The 25,875-nt window shown below is 43.7% G+C and overlaps 2 protein-coding genes across 6 annotated transcripts in view; one reads left to right on the top strand and one right to left on the bottom strand.

Annotated features, from left to right (window-relative positions):
* Window positions 1–730: 730 nt before the first annotated feature.
* On the bottom strand, window positions 731–25,265 carry CENPN (centromere protein N). The gene is made up of 11 exons (XM_033219113.1): window positions 24,729–25,265; window positions 19,887–20,067; window positions 17,790–17,835; window positions 14,655–14,714; window positions 14,201–14,277; window positions 11,695–11,871; window positions 9,261–9,362; window positions 7,166–7,229; window positions 5,250–5,362; window positions 1,755–1,881; window positions 731–1,488 (listed from the first exon to the last, which is right to left on the bottom strand). Exons 2-11 carry the CDS (start codon window positions 20,055–20,057, stop codon window positions 1,406–1,408), a joined length of 1,020 nt encoding a protein of 339 aa, XP_033075004.1. The 5' UTR covers window positions 20,058–20,067; window positions 24,729–25,265; the 3' UTR covers window positions 731–1,405.
* CMC2 (C-X9-C motif containing 2) overlaps window positions 24,891–25,875 on the top strand; it is a 32,253-nt gene continuing 31,268 nt past the window's right edge. For 3 of the 5 annotated variants that reach the window (XM_033219118.1, XM_033219114.1, XM_033219116.1), the window contains exon 1: window positions 25,077–25,265. In XM_033219118.1, coding sequence (XP_033075009.1) covers window positions 25,080–25,265 — 186 coding nt within the window. In that variant the 5' untranslated portion in view covers window positions 25,077–25,079. Of the gene's footprint in view, window positions 25,266–25,875 lie in introns of all 5 variants that reach the window. The other 2 variants (XM_033219117.1, XM_033219119.1) reach the window with 2 other exon arrangements.

Raw genomic sequence — 25,875 nt, 5'->3', positions numbered from 1 at the left:
AATAAGTTTCATGAGCTCTGATAGTTTTATAAATGGGAGTTCCCCTGCACAAGCTCTCTTGCCTGCCGCCATGTAAGACATGACTTTGCTTCTTATTTGCCTTCCACCATGATTGTGAGGACTCCTCGGCCATGTGGGAATGTGAGTCAGTTAAGCCTCTTTCCTTTGTAAATTACCCAGTCTTAGGTATCTTTATTAGCAGCACGAGAACAGACTAATACACTCCTATAATCCCAGCATTTTGGGAGGCGAAAATGGGCAGATTGCTTGGGCCCAGGAGTTCAAGACCAGCCTGGGCAACATGGAGAAACCATCTCTACTAAAAATACAAAAATTAGCTGGGCATGGTGGTGCATGCCTATGGTCTCAGTTACTCGGAGGCTGAGGCAGGAGAATCGCTTGAACCCAGGAGGCAGAGGTTGCAGGAAGCCAAGATTGTGCCATTGCACTCCAGCCTGGGCGATAGAAGGGGACTGTCTCAAAAAACAAAAAACAATAACAAAAAAATTAGCTGGGCATGATGGAGCATGTCTGTAATCCCAGCTATTCAGGAGGCTGAGGTGGGAGGATCACTTGAGCCTGGGAGGTCAAGGCTGCGGTGAGCTGTGATCATGCCACTGCACTCCAGCTTGGGTGACAGAGTGAGACCCTGTCTAAATAAATAAATAGGAAAAATTTTTTAAAAAGATAGGGTATTTAGTGACGATCACTGAAGGACTTTCATCAAAAGTAACTGATGTGCCAGTTTTTTGACACCTTTATTCATAAGTCAGTATAATATTTGTCAGTTTGAATGTTACATACATGGTAAAATAGATTATGAAAAGTATATTTACAATAAGAACATTATTTTATATAACGGACTCACCAAATATGCAACCTCTTGCAACAATAACACAGTGGACTCAACTCTATCCTTTGAATGGACCAATTTCATGATTCTCCTTAAACTTTTGCGTTGAGTATAGTTTCTTGCTGCTTCTTTCTGTGATCTGGTGCTTAAGAATCAATCCCTGGAAACCAGCCAGTGGAACCAGACCTCTCCAGAATTAAGAAGAGACAGCCATAGAAGAAAGGACACAAACCCAAAAGTCTCAAGCGCTGGGCCATATGCTTGATTTCAGAGCATTCAGGCACTCAAGGTCAAGTGTGGGGCCATATATATATATATATGTCCTGTCATCTCAGATGCCACAGCAGCTACAGTTAGCAGGATATCAGAGAGAGGAGGCATATCGCGGAGGAATGAATCACTCCCAACAATTATGCGAGTATTTCTAAAAATTCAATACCACGGATTCTTGAAAATACAAGTTTACAGACAGAAGCTATACAGCTAGCCATGAACTGAAGTGCATGTGCAGTATCAAGAAGGAGGAGCTGTGCTTATGAAACCACACACGTGTTATTTATCTCTAATTTTAAAATAGTTCTTTCTCTTGTTGGGTATGCAAGTGAGCAGTGGAGAAAGTGGTGCATCTGCAATACCTGAAATTAACAACAAAAAAGGAAAAAATAAAATTAAAAGTCATCACAGGAGGATGGATTTGAGTCAGTTTAAAAATGGCTGAGATTAGAGGGTGGATCATAGATGCCCCTCTTCCCCATTAAGTACAGAAGAATATGTAAGAGAGAGCATGATGGGCTAACAGACTGGGGTGATGGGAGAGCTCCGAAGTAATTAGCAGATTCTAAGGACGGAATGGAGGCATGTTGTTAATTTTTCTAGCTTATAGAGTAAGCTGACCACTCACCGGCTGGTGCTAAGGATTTCAATGCTTCCAGAAGATGTGGGCTAGAGAACTTTATTAGGCATCGGAGGGGTTCTTCCCTCTCAGCCAAGATGCTCCCATTTAAATCACTTTTGAATTTCGTTTCAAGCTGTCAACGAACATATTTATAAATGACTATTAAACGTATTGTACAAATACGAATGCTAAAATATAATGAAATCAGAATAACATTTCATTAATTCTTGTCATGAAGAAATAAAGGATTTAACAGGGGTGGGAACCATTTAATCTGCTAACTGCAAACACAGAGGGCAGGTCAGGCATGGTGGCTCATGCTTGTAATCTCAGCACTTTGGGAGGCCGAGGTGGGCGGATCACCTGAGGTCAGGAGTTTGATACCCACCTGGCCAACATGGTGAAACCCCGTCTCTACTAAAAATACAAAAATTAGCCAGGCATGGTGGCGGGCGCCTGTAATTCCAGCTACTCGGAGGCTGAGGCATGAGAATTGCTTGAACCTCGGAGTCGGAGGCTGCAGTGAGCCGTAGATGGTGCCACTGCACTCCAGCCTGGGCGACAGAGTGAAACTGCATCTCAGAAAAAACAAAACAAAACAAAACATGGAGGGCAACTGGTGCATCAAACAACATTCAAGGCAAAATGCCAGCATGCACCGTGCCTGCCACATGGGAGATGCTGACTGCCAGTTCCACCCTCAGGTGCCCTTTACACTTTGCATTCTTAATGGAAAATTAATGCTCTCTTTTGCAATCTGTAACTTCAATGTAAAAATACCACATTTTTTTTGAGACACACAGAGATTTCTTTCTTTCTTTCTTTTTTGAGTCTCATTTTGTTGCCCAAGGTGGAGTGGTACAAACATGGCTTACTGCAGCCTCGACCTCCCTGGCTCAAGCCATTCTCCTGCCTCAGCACAAGTAGCTGGGACTACAGCCACATGCCACCATGCCTTGTATTTTTGAATTTTTGTAGAGACAGGGTTTCGCTGTGTTGCCCAGGCTGGTCTCGATCTCCTGGGTTCAAGGGATCCGCCTGCCTCCGCCTCCCAAAGTGCTGGGATTATAGGTGTGAGCCACTGTGCCCAGCTGAGATTTCTTTTTAACTTCTAATTATGGGATTTTTAAACACATACAAAAGTAAGGAGCATGGTATTAGCCCCATGTGCACATCACCCAGGTAAAATAATTATCAACTTGTAGCTGAGCGCGGTGGCTCAATCCTGTAATCCCAGCACCTTGGGAAGCCGAGGCAGGCGGATCACCTGAGGCTAGGAGTTTGAGACCAGCCTGGCCAACATGGTGAAACCCCGTCTCTACTAAAAATACACCAAAAAAATTAGCCGGGTGTGGTGGCGGGCACCTGTAATCCCAGCTACTCGGGAGGCTGAGGCAGGAGAATTGCTTGAACCTGGGAGGCAGAGGTTGCAGTGAGCCAAGATCATTGTGCCACTGCACTCCAGCCTCCTGGGTGACAGAGCGAGACTCCGTCTTCAAAAAAAAAAAAAAAAAAAGAAGTGAACCCCAATACCATTACCATATCATCTGATATCATCAAATATCCATGAAATTCTAAATTTCAGTTTTTTTTTTAAAGTGATCATCACATTTCAGAGGCAATATAGTAAACTACGTGGTGGATGAGTAATGTCTGCGACTAACTCAAATGGTTCAAGTAAATGCACCAAACTGTTAACAACTGTGAACCGAAGCCAAGAAAAATGGATGTTCACTGGAATATTCTTGCAAGTTTTCTGAAGATTTGACCCTTTTTGTTGAGATGGAGTCTTGCTCTGTTGTCCAGGCTGGAGTACAGTGGTGTTATCTCGGCTTACTGCAACCTCCGCCTCCCGGGTTCAAGCTATTCTCTTGCCTCTGCCTCCTGAGTAGCTGGGACTACAGGTCTGTGCCACCATGCCTGGCTAATTTTTGTATTTTTGGTAGAGATGGAGTTTCACCATATTGGCCAGACTGGTCTTGAACTCCTGGCCTCAGGTGATCTGCCCGCCTCAGCCTCCCAAAGTGCTGAAATTACAGGCATGAGCCACCGCGCCTGGCCAGATTTGACATTTTTCAAAATAGAAAAGGTAGGAAAAAATTAGTAGAAGCTACGAATAAATGTGTACCTTGACATACAGAATAGCGCCATTCTGAGATGTGTCTAAAGGAAAGTTTAGAAAGCACATTTTCTGCATGTTAGACGTGTGGCTCTCATGCTTGCGTGTGCAGACTCAGCTGGCGGGCTTGTGAAAACAGAATGCAGGCTCCCACCTCCCCCAGTCCAGTAGGACTAGGGTAGGGTCAAGAATTGGCATTTCCTCCCCCTTCCCAAGTGATGCTGATACTACTAATCCAGGGACTACGCTTCGAGAACCACTGTTGTAGTTTATCGCCTGTTTAAAGGAACTAGTGTAAAGCCTGCCATTAAGGGACCCAACTTGAAAGGTGTCAATCCATTTTTCCCACTAAAACTAAATCATATCAAACAGGCTTTGGGCCTAAGTGAGCAGATCAATGGCAGATTTAAAGTGTGGCCTGTAGCTATAGAAAGGCTAAAGAGAAAAAAATTTATTGGAAGGTTGCGGGCAGTAAGGTGTTTTGAGTATGAGCATGGACTGAAATTAGAGTGATCACAATATTAGCCTCAAGTTCTCCTAGTGGTGGCAGTGGGTTTGCATTAAACACCTGTAGCCCCTGCCCTGGCCTGTCTGGAAGGCACACTTCTGGAACAAGTCACATTTGTGGTACTGCCTAGGTTACTGGCTTTTCTCCATGTGATGCCGGCTGGAATATGTAATGACTTATCTATTCTTTCTTTTATTCAGCAAGTATTTATGAGTGCCTATTATGTGCCAAATACTGTCCTAGGTTGTGGATGGGCTAGAATGGTATAATCTACATTTTTTTCCCCCTCAAATATACAAATTACTCCCAGTTATGCATAACTGCATTAATATGTAAGATGAAACGAAAAGGCAAATTCATAATTTCTTTCTTTTTTTCTTTTTTGAGATGGAGTCTCACTCTGTCGCCCAGGCTGGAGTGCAATGGCGTGATCTTGGCTCACTGCAACCTCTGCCTCCTGGGTTCAAGTGATTCTCCTGCCTCAGCCTCCTGAGTACCTGGGATTACAGGTGTGTACCACCACATCCAGATATTTTTTGTATTTTTAGTAGAGACGGGGTTTTACCATATTGGCCAGGCTGGTCTCGAACTCCTGACCTCATGTGATCTGCCTGCCTTGGCCTCCCAAAGTGCTGGGATTACAAGTGTGAGCCACTGCGCCTGGCCCAAATTCATAATTTCTAAAAGTCTCCTTTGCTAACACAGGAACTTACAAATACAATAAAGAGGTTTATTTAATTCATAAATTAATTACATGAAATTTAAGTGACAAATGAAAAAGGAACAGTTTTTTAGGTTTGTCTTCCACTTAAGGTTTTTGTTCTTTTTAAAAAATGTTGACATCTTGTAGTTAGTATTTATTACGACGTCTTACCTTATATTGAGCAAATTCTAGTTGTGGTTGAGAATAATCTCCAAATGTTTCTTGAGTTATTCGTTGGACTCTCTCTTTTTCTACTTTGTTTTCATGTATGATCCTTGAATCCACTATAGGTGGAAGATTTCAAATAAAACAGCCATTAGGACTATATTTCATCCTTAAATTATTCTCCTTTCATTCCTAACCCTTCAAATTGTTTGTATAATTTTAAAATAATATTTACTGCTGCTTCTCTTGGCTGTAATAATTTCTTGTGTGTATATATATATACACATATCTAGTAGATATACATATATCTACCTATATATCCACGGCACCCAGCCTATATATGTATTTTTTTTTAAGAGATGGGGTCTTGGCCGGGCACGGTGGCTTATGCCTGTAATCCCAGCACTTTGGGAGGCCGAGGTGGGAGGATCACTTGAGGTCAGGAGTTCGAGACCAGCCTGGCCAACATGGTGAAATCCCATCTTTACTAAAAATACAAAAATTGGCTGGGCTCGGTGGCTCAAGCCTGTAATCCCAGCACTTTGGGAGGCTGAGACGGGCGGATCACAAGGTCAGGAGATCGAGACCATCCTGGCTAATACGGTGAAACCCCGTCTCTACTAAAGAATACAAAAAACTAGCTGGGCGACGAGGCGGGCGCCTGTAGTCCGAGCTACTTGGGAGGTGGAGGCAGGAGAATGGCGTGAACCTGGGAGGCGGAGCTTGCAGTGAGCTGAGATCCGGCCACCGCACTCCAGCCTGGGCGACAGAGCCTGACTCCGTCTCAAAAAAAAAAAAAAAAGTAAAAAAAAAAAATAAAAAAATTAGCCGGGTGTGGTGGCAGGCACCTGTAATCCTAGCTAGTTGGGAGGCTGAGGCAGGAGAATCGCTTGAACCTGGGAAGCAGAGGTTGCAGTGAGCCAAGATCACACCACTGCATTTCAGCTTAGGCAACAGAGTGAGACTCTGTCTTAAAAACAAACAAACAAACAAACAAACAAAAAACAACCATAAAGAGACAGGGTCTCACTATGTTGCCCTGTCTGGACTGGATCTCTTGGGCTCCAGCGATCTTCCCACCTTAGCCTCCCAAGTAGCCAGGACCACAGATGCATACCATTGTTCCCAGCCTCACCTATATATTTTTAAAACTGGAATTGTAAGAGACACACAATTTTATATCCTGCTTTCTTTACCTAAAATGAGATCAACAGCAGTTCCTATGACACTGGAAAATCATAGAAGTGTTTCGTTTATAACAGTGGCACATTTCATTGCCAAATCTCTACTAAGAGATAGGAAAGTTTTCATTTTTTTATGAATTTATATTTTACCCCACCACTTTCGTAAATTTACTTTAGTAGTTGTATACTCTGTTCTCTTGGGTTTTCTGGTGAGAGACTTCAGACATCTGGGAGTAGCAATACAGTCATGATTCTGATTGTTCTAGAAGTTTATCCAGTGCAGTAAGAGCATGGGCTCCAGATCCAGACATACCCGGATTTCACTCCTGGTTTTGCCACTCCTTAGCTGTGTGACTTTGCCTAGAGAGTTACCATACCTCCCTGAAACCCAGTTTCCTGATGAATAGTGCTTATTCATGGGACTACTGTGAGGATTAAGGAAAGGCTACATATAAACATCTTAGTATGGTGCCTGGCACACGAGAAATGCTCAACAACTGTTAGCTAATTTTTGTTTTTGTCATTATTGTTTTGTTGTTTATTGTTATCCTAGTAAATCCTAAAGGAGACCTATGGTAGATTAGCTTTCCTCCTTCAATAGATATTTCATTTTCAATTTTTCTGAAAACAATGAAAGTTGTGAATTAGGATCCTAGTATACACGTTTTACCAAGTGAAAGAAATCGATAAGGGAATGATGCGTTTCCAAAATTCAGGTTTATATTAACACACACATACTATTTATATCCAGTCCAAGGCTTCTTTCCTGTAGAGGTGTTGTAGAGTTGTGAGTTTCAAAGGTCTAGGGAAAAAAAAAGTGAGTATTTTACTAATTTTGACATCTTGATGTACACATATTAATTTTTTTTAGTATATTAAAGTATGCCAAACGCTTATTTTTTTCCAACGGAAAGGTCCAAGGCCATATCCTGGCTGAACCGAGCAGGACGCTGACAAGGAGGCTGCTGAGCCTGCAACTCGACCGTTCTGTTTGAGGAGCTCTGTGCTTTATCATAGAAATGGATCTGGCAAGTGCAAAGCCCAGGGAATCTATGGAAGCATTTGCACTGTGGTATTTCAGCGTCGTCAGTGCTGAATCTTCATAACCCTAAAAAACTTACTGAGATTGCTTTTGGAAAAATAACTTTCCTACTGTAAGACTGAATTTCTTGAACCCCTTCTCCTACCTTCACCCACTGAATCCATTGTTTTTATAGTTTAGTGCTTGACAACGTGGATTTTCCTAAGAATGCCACTGTCTTTGTTTTTTTTTTTTGAGGCAATATCTCAGTCTGTTGCTCAGGCTGGAGTGAGTGGCATGATCATGGTTCGAAGCAGCCTCAATCTCCCTGGGCTTTGGAGATCCTCCTAACTCAGCCCCCCAGGTAGCTGGGACTAAAGGCATGTGGCACCATGCCTGGCTATTTTTTTTTTTTGAGACAGAGTCTTGCTCTGTTGCCCAGGCTGGAGGGCAGAGGTGCGATCTCCGCTCACTGCAAGCTCTGCCTCCCAGGTTCACGTCATACTCCTGCCTCAGCCTCCCAAGTAGGTGGGACTACAGGTGCCTACCACCATACCCGGCTAATTTTTTTGTATTTTTAGTAGAGACGGGGTTTTGCCATGTTAGCGAGGATGGTCTCGATCTCCTGACCTCGTGATCCGCCCACCTCGGCCTCCCAGAGTACTGGGATTCCAGGCGTGAGCCACTGCGCCCGGCATGCCTGGCTATTATATTTTTTGTAGAGACGGGGTTTCGCCATATTGCCCAAGCTGGTCTTAAACTCCTGGGCTCAAGGGATTTGCCCTTCTTAGCCTCCCAAAGAACTAGGGTTACAAGCATGAGCCACCGTGCCTGGCCACTACTGTCATATTATAGCAGAACAGTTTATATCAATTTGGTGAGAGGGTAGTAGGTAGGAGAGGATGGCTAGAGAAGAAAATCATGATCTAACTTTAAAAAACATATATATTATTTATCTTTTATTTTGTAGAGATGGGGTCTCCCTATGTTGCCCAGACTCGTCTCGAACTCCTGGGCTCAAGCATTTGTCCCACCTTGGCCTCCTAAAGTGCTGGGATTATAGGCGTGAACCACTGTGGCTGGCCTCATGGTGTAAGTTCTTAATGTTAATTTTTCCTTAAGGAGGGACTGCTTGCACAGAGCCATCACTTCTTTCTGCTTAGAACAGATGAAAATACAGAACTATAACATCTCTAGTGGCTCAAAGATAAACACAGAGCATTAACAATGCACTCACAGGAGTGTCAACACATATGCAGACATTTGCCATGCATAGTTTGAAAAAACACACCCCTGCATCTGTAAGGACACATCTGTATTTGTCATTAAAAGGAACATTACATTCAAATAATTTTAACACATGAACTTTGGGACTTAAAAAACCACTGCTTTTCCCTTTAATTCCAGTGCCTGTATAACCTACTTGACTGATGGGACAAAAAGTTAATTCTTCTTTTCTGTTGTTTGATATAATAATATATTTAGCTTCAAAAGACAATGTGAAGTTACTCTAAAGAGAAAACAAATTCTACTGTGATTAGCTGATTTGGAAGCTGAGATCTATAACATAGACTCCAATGACTAATGACTGGTATAAAACACAATACAATTATAAAAAGATGGCTGTGAGGAATTTTTATTTTCCTTTCATGTTCACTAATTGCAAGCTTTCTTCATTTCAGTAATATCTAAAGTGATCTCCTCTTGTCGGAGGTAGATTTTCCCAGTAGCTACTTTTCCCAGTAGCTTCTAACTCCTATGTGAAAGAGAAAATAAAGATTTACCTTTAAAGAGAGTCACTGATTGGCTCACCTGATTATACTGTTTAAAAACAATAGCCTTAAGAGAGTCCAGATACCGACTTCTCAGGTCCATTTTCACAATCTGATGGTGTTTGCTAGCAATTGTCAGCGCCTTGAAATGAAAATTTTGCAAGACTATTATTAGGATTACTGTCTCTGTGTTTGTAATATTTGTTGAAGTAAAATGTAAGAGCAGCAATTAGTGAATAGTTTCCCCATAAATGTAAAAAGAAGTCTAGAGAAAAATCTGATAGCCTGTTACTGAGCTTCAAAAACAAAGTGGTTAATACCATTAAGATTCTGATAAATGCAGTCTTTTGTATCATTTTTTAGAAAAGTGATCCTGTTTAAAGTTAGAAGTTACTAATAAATCAAGTTCAGATTTACGAATAAACAATAAATACTCAAAATGTTACTGTTTTTAAATACCAGTCATCTAATACTATAATGATATTGCCATACAAAAATGCAAATATGTATGCTTTAGGACAAACACTGAAGAAAAAAGTGTATACTAAATATAGCTTGTAAGAGTTTCCTGTCATTAGGGGAAAAGAAGACGGAAACAGAATTACTATGATAGGATAAGATGTTTACCCAGATCTAGAGAATAGAGACAAGTATGTCTTAAGATACACAACAGAAATGAGTATTAGGCCACGCGGTGGCTCATGCCCGTAATCCCAGCACTTTGGCAGGCCAAGGCAGGTGGATCACTTGAGGTCAGGAGTTTGAGACCAGCCTGGGCAACATGGTGAAACCCAGTCTCCACTAAAAATAGAAAAGTAAATTAGCCAGGCATAGTGGTGAGTGCCTGTAGTCCCAGCTACTTGGGACGCTGAGGCAGGAGAATCACTTGAACCTGCGGGGAGGAAGGTGCAGTGAGCCAAGATCGCCCCACTACACCCAAGCCTGGGTGAGAGAGTGAGACTCCATCTCAGGAAAAATAAACAAACAAAAAAAAAAACATTAGCCTTTGGGGTAATGTTTAAACTACCTGTGGCAAGGTGTACTCACCTGGCTGTAAGTGGATGAAAGACCACTATGTATCATGGAGGAGAAGACCCCAAATGTAAAGAAGTATTTTAAGGAAATAGAAGTGAGTAGCAGTCTTTGCCATTTCAATAAACCACCAAAAAACCTAAATGACAAGCAAGTAGTCACAGGGACCCTAGGGCTCGCCTGGTCACAACAATGGAGTCCTTGGTACTCCACACTGCACCTCCACCCAGCTCTGCTGTGGAGTGACAGGACATGATGCAGCCAGGATGGCAGAGCTGCTCCCCTACAACCAGCTGACGTAGCAGCTCTGGAACCAATTGAAGGTGTCACTGTGGTTGTGAATGCTAATACTGGCAGCAGCAAGTGCCAGGCCAATTTAGGGAGAACTAACTTTGGGGAAAGATGCTAGGAAGCCTGTGATAGTAAAGGCAGAACCATAAAGAGAAGCAGGCTCTGAACAGAGGCTACATCTTATGTGGAAGCAGTCTTTTTGTGTATGGAATGTGGGAGAAATGGTTACAAAGGAAAATAATGTTCATTAATAAGCAAATTATACAATTATGAAAAAGTAATGTGGTACGTTCATTTGTAACAATGTGGAAATGTTATGTTACTTTTTGGTTTTTTTGAGATGGAGTTTCTTTCTCATTGCCCAGGCTGGAGGGCAATGGCGCGATCTGGGCTCACTGTAACCTCCGCCTCCCGGGTTCAAGCAATTCTCCTGCCTCAGCCTCCCAAGTAACTGCGATTACAGGCACCTGCCACCATGCCTGGCTACTTTTTTTGTATTTTTAGTAGAGACGGGGTTTCGCCATGTTGGCCAGACTGGTCTCAAACTCCTGACCTCAGGTGATCCACCGGCCTCGGCCTCCCAAAGTGCTGGGATTACAGACGTGAGCACCATGCCTGGCCTACCCTGACTTGTATAAGAACTGTCTTGTCAAAGGCAATAGCAAACTTTGACAGTAGTTATTTTGAACGAATGGAATAGGGAAAAGGGGTATGAAGCTTTGAAGACTTTTTATCTTTAGAGACTTCTGTATCGGTTGCATTTTTTTATATTAAGCATGCATTATTTCTAGATCAAAAAACAATAAAGTACAGCTCCAATCTAATATCTTATGCCATGTTCCCATCTGCAGATAACAACACTCTTTGTTCCTTATTTTAGGAGAACAAGAATTACATGTGGTTTTCTGTATCTTTTTTTTTTTAAGAGGTAGGGTGTTGCTTTGTCTTGTGATCACAGTTCACAGCAGCCTCGGACTCGTGGGCACAAGCAATCCTCCCGCTTCAGCCTCCCAAGTAGCTGGGACCACAGGTACATGCCACTGCACCTGGCCTGGTATTCTCTATCAAATACTTATTGAGCAATTAAAATCTATATAGACCTTTGAGATACGATAATAAAATATTATAGCTTGTAGTAATTTGTTCCATACCTGACCCAGAAGCGGTGTATTGCGCCTCAGCGTGGAGGAGGACTTGAAGGCATACGGAGTCTGGGAGTAGTATACCACATAGGTAGGTTTGTACTGGTTTGGCTTTGTGTACTGAGTTCCCCAGGCGATTCGAATCCAGATTGCATTCTCCTCAGTTTCTCTGAAGCTGACTGTCACCTTATTTAAAAAAAAAAAAAAAAAAAAAAAGGCTTAATTTTCTAATTAAAATTTCAATGTGGCATCAACTCCAGATGGTTTTTAGGGGTGAACAATGATGTCCCTATGCTTGTGTATACGGGTTGAGACCTGGCAGTCTTTTTAGGGGTGAACAATGATGTCCCTATACTCATGTATGCAGGCTGAGGCCTGGCAGTCTTTTTAGGGGTGAACAATGATGTCCCTATACTTGTGTATGCAGGCTGAGGCCTGGCAGTCTTTTCTGCTTTTCATGAGTATTTTGGGAATCTTTGGGAAAACATTTTGTGATTTTTTAAAAACATCCTTTTCATTTCTTTTTTTTTTTTTCCGAGAGTAGGTCTTGCTCTGTTGCTCAGGCTGGAGTGCTGTGGCATGATCATAGCTTGCTCACTGGGCTCAAATCATAGCCTTGACTTCCTGGGCTCAAGCGATCCCATCTTGCCTCCCTAGTAGCTGAGACCACAGGTACGTGCCATCATGCCTGGCTAATTTTTTTTAAAAAGTTTTTTTGTAGAGGTGATTGCTTTTTCAATAATTTCTTGGACTTGTCCTGAAAACTGTTCTTCCATCTGTAAGAGTTTATAAGGTAAGGCAGCCTTACAAATGAGATACTTGTTTTATAATGAAGACTTCTTAGCATCTAACCCAGACCTAGCACACACTATAAAGTTTAACAGTAAGATTTCTATGTAATTAGGCTGGGTGTTGTGGCTCAAGCCGTAATCCTAGCACCTTGGGAGGCTGAGGTGGGAGGATCACTTGAGCCCAGGAGTTTGAGACCAACCTGGGCAACACAGTGAAACTCAGTATCTACCAAAAAACAAAACAAAACAAAACAAAACCAGGCAGGCACAGTGGCATGTGCCTATAGTCCCAGCTACTCAAGAGGCTGAGGTGGGAGGATGGCTTGAGCCTGGGAGGTCTTGGCTATAGTGAGCCAAGATCATGTCAGTGCATTCTAGCCTGGGCAAGAGTGGGACCGTGTCTCAAAAAAAAAAAAAAAAAAAAAAAAGATTTCTATGTCATAATGGGCTTGAAAATATACTGTTCCTAATGCTCTTATGCATTTAGCTCAGAAACTAAAAACTCCTCTAAAGGAATGTTATATGGCGAGACCAAAGGAAGTACTACCTTGTATCCATTTCATGAATAAAATTCAGGCCTTTCCAAACTTTTAAATATGGTTGCCAATTGGTCTGGAATTTAATAGCCTGGATTATCAGCTCCCCTCTGATTCAGCTTCCCTTTAAAGCTTTGAGCCTAGAAAGTAGGGACTTGAGTGAGATGCACTCGGCTTGCCGAAGTCTCTGTTTCCTCCCTCTGAGATCTTGTTCTGGGAAAAGTGGGTTGTTATGGTGGCACTAGCAAATTCTGCCCATTCTTTAGCAGCTTTTCCAAATTCCCTCGGTGCAGGAGACAAGAAAGTTTCCCCAGTCCAGGGTATGGTGGCTTAGAGCCGTCTGACTTTCCTGAGTGAGCAGCACAGAGCTTGGCCCCAGTCACGTGCTCAGTGGGCCTCTACTGGCTTGAATGGAAGATCGTCTTATTCTGAGCAGCTTCTTTGTTTCACATTACAAAAGCAAAAACATCTGTAAAATCAACGGTGCTTCAGGTCTGCACTGACCATTACTGGAACTACTGGCTACATGTGGCTATTTAATGTAAAATCATTAAAGTTAAATAAGATTAAAAATTCAGGCTGGGTACAGTGGCTCACGCCTGTAATCCCAGCACTTTGGGAGACCGAGGTTAGGAGTTCAAGACCAGCCTGGCCAACATGGAGAAACTTCATCACTACTAAAAATACAAAAATTAGCTAGGTATGGTGGCGCACACCTGTAGTCCCTGCTACTCGAGAGGCTGAGGCAGAATAATTGCTTGAACCCAGGAGGCAGCTGCAGTGAGCCGAGATCTCGCCACTGTACTTCAGCCTGGGCAACAGAGTCTCTGTCTCAAGAAAAAAAAAAAAAGATTAATATTTCAGCTGCTCAGTCACACTAGCCTCAAGTGCTCAGCAGCTACATGTGGCTGAACTGAACAATGCCAATACAGAGCATTTCCATCACTGCAGAGAGCTCTGTTGGACTGAGCTCCTCCGGAAAAAGCAGCCTCAGGCCCTGAATGGACAGGAGAGAGGAAAGGGAAGTTTTTATAATATTTACAGTGTGTTTTTGATATGGAGTAGAACAGTATGAACTATTACTAACTGAATTTCTTACAAATAAAAAAAAACTAAGATAGTAGCAAATTTTAAGTGCACAGATGTTATGACATTGAATTTTACATAAAAGATGAATTTTATTCTTACATTTTTTAATGCTCTCTGAAGAATTTTCTTAAATGAATTTTTGAATTGTTTCATATCAAAAAGGTCAACATCTTCACCTGCCAAAGTGAAAAAAAATAAAGAAAAATCAAGAGAGCAACGATGTCTTCAGTAAATACATTTGTAAAGTACCATGAAACTAAGCATTTTGTGTAATTCCAGAGTAATAATGATCAAATCAAACAAATGCTGCTAGTACTTCTGACATGGCACCAAGAAATATGTTTCTCATTTTCCATAAGTAATAAATAATCACCTCATTTTTAAAGAAATGAGGAACATACTGCTATTCTTTTTTTTTTTTTTGATATGGAGTCTCGCTCTGTCACCCAGGCTGGAGTACAGTGGTGCAATCTCAGCTCACTGTAACCTCTGCCTCCTGAGTCCAAGCCAAACTATCAAATACAAATGTACAATTGTAAACAGAAAATATTACCTGGTCCTTTACTCATCTGAAAAACATCCCAAACTTTCTGGTGCTGATGAAATTGCGTATCTGAGAGAGGGAAGAAAGGTTTACTACTAGCATATCATAGAACTTTGAACTAATATGCTTATAGATATTTCTATACTATAAAACTTGGGAAAACAGTAATTCATAAATTGGGTTATACAGATTTGTGTTCAAAATATAAACTTTATATGGATTAAATTTACTTCATATAAATAAAGCAAATCATAATTACTCAATTCAACCGACTTAGATGATACAGTTGAGTTTTGGTATTTATTCTGTTAGCCCATTTATTCTATTTCTACATAAGCCTGCCCCACAGAATATCACATTAATCTGGCACGACAGGGAATGCTGTGCCCCACAGGACCCACATTTGAGCCAGCTGTTCCTCTGCCTGGAGCCTCTTTTCCTAGCTCCTTACACACCCCACTCCCCACCTCATTCTGCTCTCTACTCAGAGTAGTCCCCACCCTGATCACCCTACCCCAAACGCTCTGCATTAGTTCCCAGTTTCCGTCGGAGGACTCATCACTACCTGATGTCACATTACGTATGTATGTATGTATTAATATTTTTTTTTTTTGAGACAGAGTTTCACTCTTTGTTGCCCAGGCTGGAGTGCAATGGTGCAATCTCAGCTCACTGCAACCTCCACCTCCCAGGTTCAAGTGATTCTCCTGCTTCAGCCTCCCGAGTAGCTGGGATGACACACGCCTGCCACAACGCCCGGCTAATTTTTTGTATTTTTAGTACAGACGGGGTTTCACCATGTTGGCCAGGCTGGTCTCAAACTCCTGACCTCAGGTGATCCACCCGCCTCGGCCTCCCAAAGTGCTGGGATTACAGGCATGAGCCACTGTGCCCAGCCACATTATTTATTTAGATGGTCATTTGTACACTGCCTGTCTTGCCAATTAGACTCTGATGGAAATGAGGGACCTGTTCACTGTTGTAGTCCTGGGTCTAAATTGTGTGGCATAAAGCAAGCACTCAGTATTTGTTTTGTTTTTCTAAGAGACAGGGTGTCACTATGTTAACTGGGCTAGACTTGAATTCGCGGCTCAAGTGATCCTCCTGCCTCAGCCTCCCAGGTGTCCCACACCACCACAACAGGCGTCAGTATATGTTTGATGAACGAATGAATGACTAAGTATATGACAGAAAACACCTTTCAGGAGTTACAAACTTGGAGTATCTTGGAGTAGAAATGGATCTAGGAAGTTAGCAAGTTCAACCATATCCCTTCATCCTTCTGACTTAAAACTCTCTCTGCACTGACTTGTCTGTGTCTCTGGACCTCAGACCAGGTTTTCTTTTCTTTTTCTTTCTCTCTCTTTTTTTTTTTTTTTTGAGACAGAGTCTCCTGGTATCGCCAGGCTGGAGTGCAGTGGTACGATCTTGGCTCACTGCAACCTCTTGTCTCCTGGGTTCAAGCGATTCTCCTGCCTCAGCCTTCCGAGTAGCAGATTACAGGTACCTGCCACCACGCCTGGCTAATTTTTTGTATTTTTAGTAGAGATGGGGTTTCACCATAGTGGCCAGGCTGGTCTCCCACTTCTGACCTCAGGTGATCCACCTGACTTGGTCTCCTAAAGTGCTGGTGTGAGCCACTGTGTCCAGCCAGGTGCTTAATGAATTTCTGAATGAATGTATGAGAAATGGGAATGGTGTGGATCCACCTTTTATGCCTGAGAGAATCCAACCACTGAAAATGAGATAAACTAAATCAGAGGCAGATGCTCTAAATTCAGCAATAGCATGAATTGGAGCATGCCATGAGTTGGAGCAAAGTATTAAAAAAGATAATTTCTGTTACACTTACAGAAAACAGCTAATACATAATGATTGCAGTTAGTTAATACCAGGCTCTAAGTATTTAACTTGTACTCTTATTTAATCCTCACCATAACCTTATGTGATATTATCACTATTATACAGATGGGTCAAATGATAATTCTAGAGATGTTGGTATGCCACAGAGATGTTAACCAACTTCCTACAGGGCTCACAGGGAGGCAGTAATGGAGCCGTGAAATGAACCCAAGAAATCTGGCCCCAGGGCCTGTGTTCTCAGCCCCTACATTATGCTGCCTGCTGACATCTTGAAAAAGTACAGACGGGAAAGCGAGACAAAAATCAATGAAGTGGAAGGGAGGAGAGGTGAGAAGCTACACTGTAATAGGAACAAATTTTCAGAAAGTTATTTTCAAATCCTATAGTACTACTACAGATGCTTCTTGCCTTACGATGGGGCTATGCCTGATAAATCCACCTTGAGGTGAAAATAATTCACCTCACCTTCATACATCTTAGCTTAGCCTAGCCTACTTTATGTGTGCTCAGAGCACTTACAGCCTACAGTTGAGCAAAATCATCCAAGAGTCTTCTATCATAACCTGTTGCATACCTCATGTAAGTTACTAAATGCTGTACTGAAAGTCAGAAAAGAATGGTCATATGAGAACTCAAAGTGTGGTTTTGTTGAATGTCTGCTGCTTTCATCCTAGTTGAAACATTTTAAGTTGAGCTGTTGTAAGTTGGCAACCTGAGTCATACAAAGCCTAACATTTACTTTATGCTAGTTACTATGCTAACAGCTTCTCAGGCTCTACCTCATTTAATCCTAACAAGAATCTTGTGAAGTAGATACTGTACTATTATCTCTGCTTGAAGTTTGAGGCTCAGAAAGGTGATGCAACTTGTCAAAGAACATAGGGCTGAGTGACATACTGGGCTTTGCAACAAGGTCTCCTCGACTCTAGAATCTGAGGCCTTATATACAAAATTGCTTCTGGGACAAGTACAGCGGTTCACCCCTATAATCCCAGCACTTTGGGAGGCTGAGGAAGGAGGAACACTTGAGCGCAGGAGCTGGAGACCAGCCTGGGCAACATGGCAAAACCTCGTGGCAAAAAATACAAAAAATTAGCCACACATGGTGGTGCACTCCTAGAGTCCCAGCTACTTGGGAGGCTGAGGTTGGAGGATCACTTGAATCCAGGAGGCAGAGGTCGCGGTGAGCTGAGATGGTGTTAAAGCACTCCAGCCTGGGCGACAAAATTGCCTCTGATGCAACTGATCAGTTAAGTGTAAACACCAATCACTAAAACTTACAAATGATGTCTAACAGGGCAGCGTCATTGAGACTTGCACGCTTTTCCTAAAAGAGAAAACAAATTATTTAGTAACCGTGGTGATAGGTTTGGTTCTATCCCATTTGAAACACATTTTAGGATTGGTTAGAACAGACTATTAGTACGTTCTCAGTACTTTACTGACAAACTGTCTCCAATCTGTTCTCCTGTTAACCAATGGACATTCTTACTGATTCATGTCTTAGTCCAGGCATTCACAACCTTCTCTCACAATTTATTCCTCATTCATCACTGTTAACTTTTCGATTTGTACAAAATTAACTTTATTGAAGTATAATTATCATCCATTAAATTGTTTAAATATATACTTTAAATATATTTAAAGTATACAATTTGATACATTTTGACTTATGAATATACACACAAAACCATTACCACAGTCAAGGCAGTGACAATATCCACCAGCACTGCCTCCCAAATTTTCTCATGTTTCTCTTTTTTTTTTGAGACAGTGTCTTGCTCTATTGCCCAGGCAGGAGTACAAAGGTGCACTCTTAGCTCACTGCAACCTTTGTCTCCCAGGTTCAAGTGATGCTCCTGCCTCAGCCTCCAGAGTTGGGATTACAGGTGTGCGCCACCACACCCAGCTAATTTTTGTATCTTTAGTAGAGAAGGGGTTTCACCATGTTGGCCAGCTGGTCTCCTAACCCCAAATGATCTGCCTGCCTTGGCCTTCCAAAGTGCTGGGATTCCAGGCAGGAGCCACTGAGTCCAGTCTTGTGTCCCTTTCTTATCACCACCCACTTCCTTCCACTCTTCTTAGTTTCCATGTCTCTACCTCCCAAGCCTTAGTCCTAAGGCAAACACTGATCTGCTTTCTGTCATTACAGATTTGTTTACATTTTCTAGAGGTTTATATGAATGTTAACATAAGTATGTACTCATTTTTTGGTCTGGCTTTTACTCAGCACAATTATTTTCATATCCATCCATATGGTAGCATCTATGAATACTTCATTCCTTTTTATTGCTGAGTATATCCACTGTATGGATACATCACAATCTGTTCATCTGTTTACCTGCTGATGGACATTTGGGTTGTTTCCAGTTTGTGGCTTTTATGAATAACGTTGCTGTGAACATTAGTACACACATCTTTATGTGAACGTGTTTTGTTTTTAAAGCAATGCTACAATGCATCTTGATTTATATAACTAAATATTTATCAATTATAATATTTATACATACCTCCTTATTTTTTATTATTTTCTCATCATAAATTTCTGTAAGTAGAATTGCTAGGTCAAAAAGTATATTTATTTAAAAGCGAAGGAGGCCAGGCATGGTGGCTCACACCTGTAATCCCAGCACTTTGGGAGGCCAAGGTGAGTGGATCACCTGAGGTCAGGAGTTCGACACCAACCTGATCAAGATGGCAAAACCTTGTCTCTACTGAAAATACAAAAATTAGCCAGTGTGGTGGTGTGTGCCTGTAGTCCCAGCTACTCGGGAGGCTGAGGCACTAGAATCGCTAGAACCTGGGAGGCAGAGGTTGCAGTAAGCTGAGATTGTGCCATTGCACTCTGGCCTGGATGACAGAGCAAGACTGTCTGAAAAATAAACAAAGAAATAAATAGAAGTGAAGGAGGGATGGGTATATTGGAATAAGAAAATTATTTGAACTATATTTGCAACTTTTCTGATAGTCTGAAAACAGTTTAAAACAATAAGCAATTGAGTAGATAAATACACATGAAAGACAGAGTCTCTTTCCTTACAACTCTGCCAATACGTTTGGGTGGTGTTGTCTTTTCATCCTTGATAATTTGATAGGTTTAAAAAAATGCAAAAAACATTGCTCATTATTTTAATTTGTACTGTTTTTTCTTCTCCTATGATATTTACTTTTTCCATCTTATTGATTTGTAAGCGTTCTTTTAAGATGAAAAGGTCAGTTAAAAATTAGGTTTTTTTCCACTGCAGCTGTATATAGCCCTCATCAGTTCACTAATAGTTTAGCAGCTACCTTACATCTCTTTTGGGGTAAGGAATAGAAGAAAGAAAAATCCAAAGGGGTATCACTGTGTTCAAGACTCATCATTTTTAACACTGTTACCTCACACAGACGGATCAAGTGCTGAACTACAGATTCCTTTCTCTGCCGGAAATTTACAGTCTGCAGTTGATTTTCAGACAAAAAATCCCAGGCCTTCAGGATTGTTGTCAGTTCATTCATGGGGATTTTCAAGATGGTCCTCTTGATGAACTCAGCAACAGTCTCATCCATCTCTTTGGCGCTTTTACAAAACAAAAACAGCACAACAAAGTATTAACCAAATACAATACTGGTCTGTTGGTATTTACACACACACACGTATGAAAAATAGAGACAGAGGCTCACTACATAGCCCAGGTTGGTCTTGAACTCTTAGGCTTAAGCAATCCACCCGCCTCAGCCTGCCAAAGTGCTGGGATTATAGGCATGAGCCACCGCGCCTGGCCATCAGCATATTTAGCTGGGATTTTGATTTGTAGGTCAAACACCTAAATGTTTACACTTTTTCAGCTATTCTGCAGTGTTTTAGCATGAGCCTTTAATTATTTTCTCCTTAATGTATATTTAAATGTTTTAGAGTTTAAAAATTAGTGCTATCTCTCCTTTTCTGGCTAGAGTATTTTGATGTTTTGATAGCGATGATATATAAATCATTAATTCATTCACTGATTCATGTAACCCCTTACTGAGGACCTGTGCATGCCAGGCACTTTTCTAGGCACTGGGGATAGATATATCTTTGGCCAAAAAGACAAACATCTGTTCCAGTATGGTGCATCCATTCTAGTGGGGAGAGAGAAACAACAGAGGAATCACAAACTATGTTAAAAGTGAGGAGAACTGGAGAAAATGGAATAATTTTGGCAGGCTGAGTTGAGGGTAGGAGTGCTGCAGAAAGTAGGCCTCATAGAGAATATGACTTTGGGGCAATCCTTGCAGGAGAAGGAGTCACGTGGTGGAAGAGCTTTCCAGGCAGAAGGAACAGCATGTGCAAAAGTCCCAAGGCAAGAGCCTGCTTGGGGCCTTCAAGGAACAGGGAAGGGTGGCCTCCAGTGAGGGGACAGCAGAGACAGGAAGGAGGCATAGAGAAGGAGGTAAGGTCAGTGATCATGGAGGGCCCTGAAAGCCACTGCAGGGATCACTGCTTTTTTCACTCTGCAAGGTGCTGAGCACAGGCAGGACATGCTCTTGTTTAGCTTTTCTGCCAGGATCAATCTGGCTACTGTACTGAGAACACAGTGTAAGGAGGTGAGGGCAGAGGTTGGAGGTTAGTGAGGCAGGGGAAGAAGTCAGATTCTGGATACACTTTCAAGAGGGAACTCACGGGGTTTCTAGATGGATTACATGTGGGGTGTTAGATCAAGAAAAGAACCAAAGATGAAACCAAGGTTTTTACCAGGGAACTAAAAGACAAAGTTACTATTAGCTGAGATGGTCAAGACTGCGACAGGGGCAGAAGAAAGCTCAGGAATTCTGGAAATCTGTTCTCAATCTGTTAATACTAAGATAAAGATGAGAGTCCAAAGGAGATACTGAATAAACAGTTGGATCTGTGAGTCCACAGGACATGCTAAGAGCTAGCGGTGCAGTGGATTGCTGTCTCTTAGTCCTTTAACGCACTGCCTGTGAACAAAGAGCTCTTTCCTCCCTCACTTCTCCTGCCCATGCCTGAAGGTGAGATTCCTCAACTGTCTATAGGGTCCCGAGCCCCAAATCCAGTGTGGCTCCCTCATCAATAGGCAAGGGATATAATCTCCAGAGGAATGACCTAGCGGCTGAAGGAATAAGGAAGGAAGATTCTGAGCTCTTTTATTATTTTCCTCTGGGCAGAAGTTGTGAGCCAATGTTGACAGCTGATCTCACCTCTGCTACTTTATTTGGGGACACCGGTGAGCATCTCTCTCTCTCTTCAAATACAGAATAAAAAAGCAAACAAACGTGATATTTATTTATTTTTCATTCGAGATAGAGTCTCACTGTGTCACCCAGGCTGGAGTGCAGTGGTGTGACCTCGGCTCACTGCAACCTCCCCCGCCTGGTTCAAGTGATTCTCCTGCCTTAGCCTCCCAAGTAGCTGGGACTATAGGCGTGCACCACCACACCTGGCTAATTTTTGTGTCTTTAGTAGAGACAGGGTTTCACCATGTTGCCCAGGCTGGTCTCAAACTCCTGACCTCAAGTGATCTGCCCGCCTCGGCCTCCCAAAGCGCTGGGATTACAGGTGTGAGCCAACGCGCGGTCTGCAAACATGATTTTTAAACAATGCAGGGTATCACCCGCGTACTTTAATGTCCCTTAACAGTGTATCTTCTAGGAAGGCACACACAGACCTTGGGTGTCTGTGTTTAAGACTCAAGCCTGTAGTCTTATCTGTTTCCTGTACAACTTTGGGAATTCCAGGGACAAAGAAGTATCTTCCTACAAGAGTCCTGGCTGTGACTTATTTGTTGAAAACTGAAAAATTATCCTTGTCTGCTTCTGAAAAGAAATAGTTGACTGTATTTTAAAAATATACTGAAAATGATAGTAAAACAAAGATAAAGAGGAAGGATTAGGAGTCGTTTAGAAAGAGAAAAACAACTGAATTAAGGCTGTAGGAACAGAATCAGGATCATGAAACAGGAGTCGGATTTGTTTCTTTGTGTAGTTACTGGACCATCTAAAGCCTTCACCATGGTCTACAAGGGCCCGTGTTGCGTGGCCCCCGCTTCCCTCTCCTTGATTTTCTGAGCTCCAGCTACACTAGTCTCTTAGTTAAATACTCTCTCTGGAGAAGGACCATTGTGCCTGCAGTTACGACTGCCTAGAAGTGTCTTCCTGCACATGTTCTCTCCAGTGACTTCTTGTCATTCAGGTGTTAGCTTAGATGGTTTCTCCTCAGACTTATCCTGACCACCCAACCAAAAGTTACTTCCCCAGTCTCCACTGCTAATTTTTTTTTTTTTTTCCTTTTTTTTAGATGCAGTCTTGCTTGGTCGCCCACACTGGAGTGCAGTGGCGTGATTTCTGCTCACTGCAGCCTCTGCTTCGCAGGTTCAAATGATTCTCCTGCCTCAGCCTCCTGAGTATCTGGGATTACAGGTGTGCACCATGACACCCAACTAATTTTTCTATTTTTAGTAAAGATGGGGTTTCACCATGTTGATCAGGCTGGTCTTGAACTCCCAATCTCAAGTGATCTTCCCGCCTCAGCCTCCCAAAGTGCTGGGAGTACAGGCGTGAGCCACTGTGCCAGGCCATCCACCGCTAACTGTCTTTACGGAACTATCTGAAATTATCTTTTTAAATTTTCTTGTTTCTAAAGTTGAGCTCCAGGGCAGGACGATGTTTTTATTCACAGCTATACTCCTAGACCGGAAAGGCGTCACTATAGCCAAGAACAGTCTACTGAGTCCTTGATAAATACTTGTGGAATGAATGCCTGAGGAGACAACCTGGGCAAACTGGGATTCAACAGTCAGTGGAACTGGGATTCAACAGTCAGTGGAACATCAAATCAACACCTCTCCCATTAAGAACAAGGGCGAGGGGCCAGGAGCGCGCCCGGCACCGTGCATCACTTGAGATCAGGCGTTCGAGACCACCCGGGCCAACATGGTGAAACTCCGTCTCTACTAGAAATACAAAAATTAGCCGGATGTCGTGACGCACACCTGTAGTCCCAGCTACTCGGGAGGCTGAGATAGGAGAACCGCTTGAATCCGGGAGGAGGAGGTTGCAGTGAGCCAAGAACGCGCCACTGCCCTCCAGCATGGGCGACAGAGCAAAACTCGTCTCAAAAAAAAAAAAAAAACCAAAAACCAAAAAAAACAAAACACACACAGGCGAGGCGAGGCTGTTAAAATTGATTCCTGGGCCCTATCAAATTAAACTGTGGGGAGGGCGCACAGAGGGATTGAGATTTAGCATCTTTTAAAGAGTACGTCAGATGATTAATTCCGGGTAAACTTTGCAGAACGCCAGTCTAAAGAAATTTGGTAGAGCGCACTCAATCTCACCAATTAAGATGGAAATCCCTTTAGTAAAAGTTTACCCCTGTGGCCATTTTTAAACTTTCCTTTTTTTGTTGTTTTTGAGACACAATCTCGCTTTGTCGCCCAGGCTGGAGTGCAGTGGCGCTATCTCAGCTCACTGCAACCTCTGCCTCCCGGGTTCCCGCGCTTCTCCTGCCTCAGCCTCCCAAATAGCTGGTATTGCAGGAACCTGATACCACGTCCGGCTAATTTTTCTATTTCTAGTAGAGACGGGGTTTCACCATGTTGGCCAGGTTGGTCTCGAACTCCTGACCTCGTGATCCACTCGGCTCGGCCTCCCAAAGTGCTGGGATTACAGGCGTAAACTACCGCGCCCGGCCCCATTTTTAAACTTTCTTTGTACTTCCTAGCGCTTTAGTGCCTGGCATACGGTAGATACTCAAGGTCTGTGGAACGCATGATCAAAAAGATCCATTTTAAGTAACGTTCCCGTAGCCACACACCTCTGCAGAGCTCCAACAGGCAGCGCGAGGAGCAACGCAAGAGGCTACACGGACGAAAAACGACGGACGCCGAGGTGACAGAAAAGCAAAACACCAACTCTGGGCCAGGAAGCAACCCCAGGCTCGGAGAGCGCAGCCCCTGGTCACATGACCACACGGCCCGCCTCTGACGCAGTCGCGTGCCTACGTACGGCTCGACCCGCCCCACCACGGGCGAGGTGACGTCACGTCCGGCACAGCGCCACCGCCCCCTCACCTCGGCCAGAACCCGTAGTTCCCCGCCCCGAGCCGAGACCCAGCGCCAATCTTGAGCCTCACAACGTGCGACAATTAAGAAAAAGCCGCTCCCCGAGGCCTGGGATCTGGCTTCTTCAAGGCCCCACACCCTCCCGGGCCCGATCCAATGCCGCCCGGGACTCTCTTACCGGCCCACATCTCCTTCAGTCTCCCTCTTCGGCAGCTGTTCCCGCCCGCCGCGCCTTCAAAGCCACCAATTGCAGTTCCCGCCGCCTCCAAGCCCCGCCCAGCGGAGCGCAAGCAACAGTCTTGGGCACAGGGGACTGCACGGGGGAGCGACTGAAGCGAAGGTCGCCGAGCCCCCGCGCCGCTGTTCTTAGAAGTGTACAGCCTTGCACCAGTAGTGGACTTACACATAGGCTCCGTTAGGGTCTGGCTTGTGTGCTCGGCTTGTGACTTAGACGCTGTCGTGCCTCAGTGGACTCACTGTGTCTCCCCCCCAGACGGATGGAAATGGGCCCGTCCAGGCCAGGCGGTGCATGCGCCTCGGGGCCCGCGGGCAGCGGGGGTGGGGAGCCCGGACCGCCGTGGAGCGGTGGAGGGCGTCACTGGCCCTCGGTGTCAGGCAGGCGGTTCAGCTCTCGGCTCCCCGGCAGACGGCTTTCGGGTCGGGCGTCTCCGTTGGTGACTGCCGCTTCAGTTCTCCCGGTGTGGCCGCGAGTCCGGTGAGTCTTGGGAGTCCGGGTCGTCGCGAGCGCTGTCCGTTGTCCCTCCTCAGGTCCCCTGACAGCGCGTCCCGCCGAGCCCCTTCCTGCCGCCAGTCGGCCCCAGGAGATGGGGACCCGGAAGAGCCGACTGCCGCAGGCCCATAGCCGGGCTGCTGCGCTGGGGAGGCTGCGAGTGAGATGGCTGGGCGCTAGCTGGAGCGCGCTGGTGGCTGAGAGCGGCCTTGGGCGTCGCTCGGGGTTGGAATCCGCTCGCCACTCACTGGCTAGTGACCTTGGGCGCGCTCCTTTCCTCCCAGAGCTGGGGCTTCCTCGCCTGTAAAATGAGCCTTGAGGAATGGAGCCCTCAACACAGGGTTTGACACGACGAGCGCCCAATAAAGTGTTGTTTATCTAGCAGTTGAGAATTTGCGGGTAGAAAACGGGCGCCGTTCAAGCACGTCTCAGCTGCAGTGCGCTGTGGCGGTCAGTACACTACTCTTTTTTCCCCTTTAGTACCTTTTTTTTTTTCCTCCCAGGAGAGTAATACACTCACCTTTCTTTCCTTGGGTTTAAAGATCAGACGTTTTATGTAGAGTCTTAAATAAATCAGTTTTGGAAGTCTTCCTTG

Source organism: Trachypithecus francoisi, unplaced genomic scaffold (genome assembly GCF_009764315.1).
Source record: "Trachypithecus francoisi isolate TF-2019V2 unplaced genomic scaffold, Tfra_2.0 Lachesis_group10, whole genome shotgun sequence".
NCBI classification, from domain to species: Eukaryota; Metazoa; Chordata; class Mammalia; order Primates; family Cercopithecidae; genus Trachypithecus; species Trachypithecus francoisi.
The sequence above is the reverse complement of the archived record's forward strand: the minus strand, read 5'-3'. Positions and strand labels throughout refer to the sequence as shown.

Coding starts and splice junctions, on each gene's coding strand:
- CENPN (XM_033219113.1), bottom strand. CDS start 20,057: ATGGATGAGACTGTTGCTGAGTTCATCAAGAGGACCATCTTGAAAATC. Junction 14,715..17,789: donor TGCCCTGTTAGACATCATTT/GTAAGTTTTAGT, acceptor TCCCTCTCTCAG/ATACGCAATTTCATCAGCAC. Junction 7,230..9,260: donor TTTTTAAACAGTATAATCAG/GTGAGCCAATCA, acceptor TTTTTTCCCTAG/ACCTTTGAAACTCACAACTC.